We start from the raw sequence: 6,000 nt of genomic DNA, 5'->3' as shown, positions 1-6,000 counted from the left end.
ACATTCTATAAATGCACTTGCACACATGCAAAATGACTTATGTACAAATCTTTATAGCATTATCTGCATTAGGAAAACATTAGAAAAAACTGAAATGTCATTTAATAGGAAATTACATTAAATTTTATCCCCTTTAAATATGACTAATATGAAAAAATCTTATTGATGTAACATTTTAAATTTAAAAAAGTGTTAAACAAGATATATATTATATAGATGATATATAGATAGACATAGATATAGATATAGATGATATAGATATAGATAAAGATAGAGATAAATAGTATTGTATATGTTGATATACATATAGGCTACATCTGGAAGAATACAAAGAAATGTGACCAGGTGGCAGAGAGGAAAGGGATAGAAAATTGCTTTTGTCTATGTCACTGTCCTCTCGCTATAGAAACACAACCTCAGTTGGACAAAGTTGGGTTTAATAATTCGAAGCAAGGAAGAAAAACACAAAACATGACAGAATAGGGATGTCTTAATAAGAAGTTGTAAGAAAGGACTTAAAGGACTTGGTCAGTGTTATGTGATTTTTAGGGAGATACCAAGAAATGTAGATTTACTCCTACTGGATGCTCAAAGGAACTGGTATAACTCTATGAATAGGAATCTTAATAATTCTTATCCACAAAGCAAGAAGAATAGAGCGAGTTTAAGATGTGTTTGGTGAAGAAGCAGCAGCCATGCATACAAGCCAGATAGAGAAATACTTGATCATTTTGTAGTTTGGACAATGTACTTGTTCTTGTTCTTGTTCTGTCTATGTTCAGACATGATTGCAGAGTGGTCTTGTTTTTGTCTTGATCCATCATGTTCACAGCAGCCCTGTCTGATTTGGTGTTCTATGAAATTGCTTCTATTCAGCAGAAGCACACCTAAGCCTCTTGGGAGTGCCACCCCAGCTACTGGCTCTCAGGGACTGTTTTGTTCTTTCTCAATTGTATATTCTTTTGTGCCTTTACAATTTTATACCATATACTTACTTATCTTATCTATTCAAAATAATTTTTAAAATAATCTGAGAACTGAAGGAGACCTTAAAAGTCACTGAGTTCTGAGACTATCCCAACTCACACTGCCTTCTCCTCCTATAGCAAAAGGGTTTTCTTGAAAAACACCCCTATAGCATCTGCTTGAATATCCCCAGTATTACTCTTATACTAATTTATCAGGCAGTTCATTCCACATCTAATGGCTTTAATATTTTTTTTTTGTTCGGAAGAAAGAGAACAATGCTTTTCGTTATAGTATCTTAATTGTTTCAACCCAGCACGTTTGACCACTTCAAATGCATCTTCTCCTAGTGGAGCAGAATAATTACCTTTCTAATTTTATGTAAAATATTCCTATTAATACTCTCCAAACTGCAATTGTTGCTTTTTTTGTGTGTGCCAGTGTTCCAACACAGTTTTGTATCTTTTGTTATCATTACATTTGCAGAGATTCTTATCTGTTACTGCTGACAAACCCATTTGCTTTTGTACTCAATTACATGTAATTAGTCTTTTCTTCATGAACAAAAGAACAGGTGTCTTTATCTATTCTCTGCAAGATACTATGGTAAGGTTGGTTGGACCTAATAATGCCTAGTGAACCAAACAACACAATTCTGACAGATGCTCATAGTAACAAGATTTTTTTAAAACAATTAAATGCTTTTACTCCTGCCCACACAAAAGAAAGAAAAGGCATTTTTACATCTTAGAAGTTTATAATTTTCTATTAAAAATGAGTAGAACTTAAATCCTTTTCTAATGCTTTAAAACCCCACACAGAAAATATATTAATTAAAAATATTTGTTTACACCTGCAAATTTTTCAATAAAAATATTGGGAGGGGGGATCAGAAGAAAGTACATTAATCAAAACACTGATGAAATCTGAATAAAGTCTATATAGCTCAGTTAATACTATAGTACCAGTATTAATTTCCTGGTTTAGATCTTTGGACTTTTGTTACATAAAATGGTACCATTAGGGGAAGCTGGGTGTAGAGTGCAGAGGAATGCCCTGTGATACTGTGTAATTTTTCTAAAGTCTAAAATTATTTCAAAATAAAAAGTTAAAAAAATATTTGGGTGGATAGAGTATTTAACCAATGATCTAGAGAAACTTGTCCACATATGCACAAGGAGACATTCATTTGTTCCTTTTTTGTTGAGTACTTACTATCTGTTAGAACTCATTCTAGGTTCTAAAGATACATCAAAGATCAAAACAAAATCTCTTCATTCATAGAACTTAAATTCTCTTGGGAGGAAAATCAAAAATAAACAAATAAACAGCAACAATATATATGTCAGGTGGTCATAGAAGATATAAATAGGAAAAAAAATGGGGTATCAGAATAAGGAAGGCTGAGGTGGGATGTGTAATTTTACAAAGGATGCTCTATCAGAAATATCTTGGAAGTACTGTTTTTAACTGCCTTAAAATGGAAATGATAATTATCCACCAAAAAGAGAATGAATAAATATATTTGGGTATTTTCATGCAATGGGATACTGTATAAAAATGAAAATGAATAATGTAAAGGAACTATATAACCATATATGCATCTCACAATCATAACATTGAGAAAAGGACAAAAAAATGTATATATAGTAATGCTCTCACTTATAAAACATTTAAAAACATGCAAAAGGATATTATGAATGATTTAAGTATACATATGTGAAAAAATGTATTTTTAAACTGCATGGAAATAAAAATGACACATTCAGGACAGTTATTATGTCTGGTAATGAAGAAATGCAGGACTCTTATCAGGGCACACAGAAAGTATAAATGTACTGATATCTTTGACTGAATTTTAAGCCAGGGGTTAAATATCCAGATGGATTTGTCATTATTCTGCACATCTAAACTACTTTTAATAGCAAAATATCAAAAATTATGTACAGTAGCATATTTTAATAAAAACATAAGATATTTTAAACTTGTAAATTCAAAGTTTCTAAAAGTATTTGACAAAATGCATCACCCTTGATGTGTGTGTGTCATGCATAATGACACTATGCATGTAAATATGTGTTTTGTTATACATATATAAGTATATACATATAATGTATGGATGATATGTGGGTGTAGATTCGCACTAGTCATTGATCCGGCATCAGCAGAGAAAGCACTTTCAATTATTTTTCTAGAAACAGTAAAGGAAGGATTTGCGTTAGCTGACCACACACTTTCATCGCTGCTGTTCTACCACTGCCCATGATAAATGTCATGTATCTGTCTGGGTTATAGTTGCATCCTGTGGAGTTGATTACAGCTATTTGGCTTACTTGGGAATTGACTAGCTACATCAATTCATACTTTTTCAATCTTTTTCCTTTAAAGTGAGGTGGGTGGCGCTAATAGAGAATATTAATATTATCTCCAGCCACCTCATTTTATAGAAAAATAAACTGAGAACAAAGGATATCTCATAGATAGTAAGGGTGACACAGCTAAGCAATCTCCCTGATTCTTTCCATTCTACACTTGTTTGTAGCTTTACTAAATCCACATTCATATACAGATGCACTAGATGGAAATCCTGCATGGAGAGAAAACATCCTTATTCTTCTGTACTCAGAAAATGTGAATCATTTAAAGAATGCATTCCCACTAAAACAAATCAACAATGCAAACCACAATAAGCTAATCAACTACTTTGCAAGAAACTAGAATGACATTCTTTATAATGTTATCTTTTCTTTATTGTAATTCATATTTTGCAATGAGTAATATTAAGGAACAAAGAATAATTTAGAGGGGTTGGGCTAGAGCATTTTTATACTTTAGGGATTATAGATCTTTCTTCAAATCTTCATTTTCAATTGAAAAGATATTTCACCATAAACTATCAGGCTTCTTAGCCTGTCTTATGCAATCTACCATTTGATATACTGTCAATCTGATCGCAAAATCATATCCATCAGAAGACAACTCAATTGGACATATATTTAATGAGGATTTACTATGCGCATGACACTAAAGATATGGCAATGAATTCAGACATATTTTGGAAAAATATGGCACTGCATAATTTTGGAATAACAAATTTTCCTCAGTTTCTGTACATCATTAATCAGAAAATGAAAGATATGTTGAGAGTAATAATTCTTAGTACGGAGGTTGATATTTAAAATTTTTCTGAAATGTCAATATACTGTCATACCTTGATGATTTTCTTGGGTTATTAGCTTATAAATTCTATAGTTAAAAAGTACTTCCAGGAATATTATAAATAATATCTTAATATTTGACATTTTATATTAAAAATTATAAATAAAATTTCAGGTCTACTAATCTTTATTATCCTGTTATTATTATATATACACCACAAAGCAACATCATACTATTTTAAAATATTTCTCCTTTTAAATCAACAATTTCTTCCTCAATCAAAATAAAATAACATGTAGTATACATATGCATGTATTCAATGTTAACTTTCAGAAGTAATTTTAGTTTGCCAGAAATGATGTCTTGAGAATTATTTTAATGTTTTACTATTTAGTTCTAGGATGAAAACCCCTATCTTGTGCTGGAAGGTCTGCCTTGTTCCTACAAATACTTTTTTATCATCCTGACTACAAACACTGGAATGGAAGGATATTCTTGTCCTGTGACTTTCTGGAACCTCTTCAAGCTTCCTATCTTCTCATCTAGCATATAACCTTTCTCCCTTACTGTCACTTTGCTATAGGGAATCAAAACAGGAAAAACAAAGGAAAAGGCACCAGCTACCTTGTAGTTAAGTAGTTCATAAGGCAGCCTAGCCATGTTTTAAGCCTACAATGCACTAGGCCATATATCTGACCGTAACTGGATTTCAAGGAGCTAATGTTCCTTACTGTAGTCACTGTTTTCGTCCTTGGTCCCGTCAATGGTACCATCTGGGTGCATCTGCAGGAAATATCCCTGCTGGCTGAATAACCTTGTCACAATTCCTTTCAGCTGGGGTTCTGCAAAACAAAATGAAATAATTATCCAAATCTTGTTTATAAAAATGCACACTTGCAAATCATCAGAAACATTCTCCAAGTAAACGCGAAAAGACCAATGGCTTAAATATTAAAATAAGTATTTGTAAAGGGGGAATTTCAGTAACCTATCTTCACTTTTTTTTTCTTTCTAGAGGCAGAACCACAATACTGTGCAGTAATAAACCAAATGTAAACATAAATAAAAGCTAATTATGATTAGAAAAATACAAAGGCATACTAAAAAGTAAATTATTTCTCTCTCTCATGCATCTAGTGTCTCGCTGCAAGTTTATGGTTCCATTCCAGAATCACTGTTTAGAACAAACTGCCATTGTAATTCTTAAGCTTCCAGCAGTCATAATCAGTTCCTGGAAGACTTCTATTTCTGGTAAATGTCGGCTACCCATCAGAAACTCCTGGGTTTTAAATTCTGGTCAAGTTTGGTCAGAAAGAATGGCTTAGATGAGAACCATAGGAAGAAGCAAAACCTATGTCCATGAGATGTCACTAAAAGTGTGTGGAAACATTTCACCTCCAGGAAATACCTCACCAGAGAGCCCTAGTAATACAAACTCATTTTTTCCAGTATAAAAATAAATCAATTCATATCTATTTCTCTAATTATTCAATCCCGAAGTAGTCCTCAGCTTTTAAAAACTCCCTACACACTAATACCATCACACTGAACTTTGTATATTACATTCGGTTTTTTGTATATCAGCTAACACAAATATGTAAAGCTTTCTCATTGTGGTGCTGGATGCTAGCAACAATTCATTTTCTACGACGTCTCAATTTTATCTCTACTTCAGTGTTAAGTAAAAATTAGACCATTCTAGCCCTAAACATTTCAAAAGAATGAGGATAAAGAGGAAAATTCTTCTCATAATGAAAATTGAGGCAAAGATGAAAATCACGTGATTGCCGAAGTAGCAACATGTCACCCTCAAAATGACACAACTTCTGAATTTTAACTGACAATTTTATTCCTTCACCCATTTTTGTCATCTTG

At 32.3% G+C, this 6,000-nt stretch overlaps 1 protein-coding gene across 3 annotated transcripts in view; it reads right to left on the bottom strand.

Moving 5' to 3' along the window:
- The window catches only part of FGF12 (fibroblast growth factor 12), a 521,626-nt gene that overhangs the window by 189,520 nt on the left and 326,106 nt on the right, over nt 1-6,000 (bottom strand). For all 3 annotated transcript variants that reach the window (XM_011381478.2, XM_011381469.2, XM_011381458.2), the window contains one exon: nt 4,857-4,967. In XM_011381478.2, coding sequence (XP_011379780.1) covers nt 4,857-4,967 — 111 coding nt within the window. The remainder of the gene's footprint in view (nt 1-4,856; nt 4,968-6,000) is intronic.

This window comes from Pteropus vampyrus, unplaced genomic scaffold (genome assembly GCF_000151845.1).
Source record: "Pteropus vampyrus isolate Shadow unplaced genomic scaffold, Pvam_2.0 Scaffold14, whole genome shotgun sequence".
NCBI lineage: Eukaryota > Metazoa > Chordata > Mammalia > Chiroptera > Pteropodidae > Pteropus > Pteropus vampyrus.
Note: the sequence above shows the minus strand (reverse complement) of the source record. Positions and strands in the feature narration are given on the sequence as shown.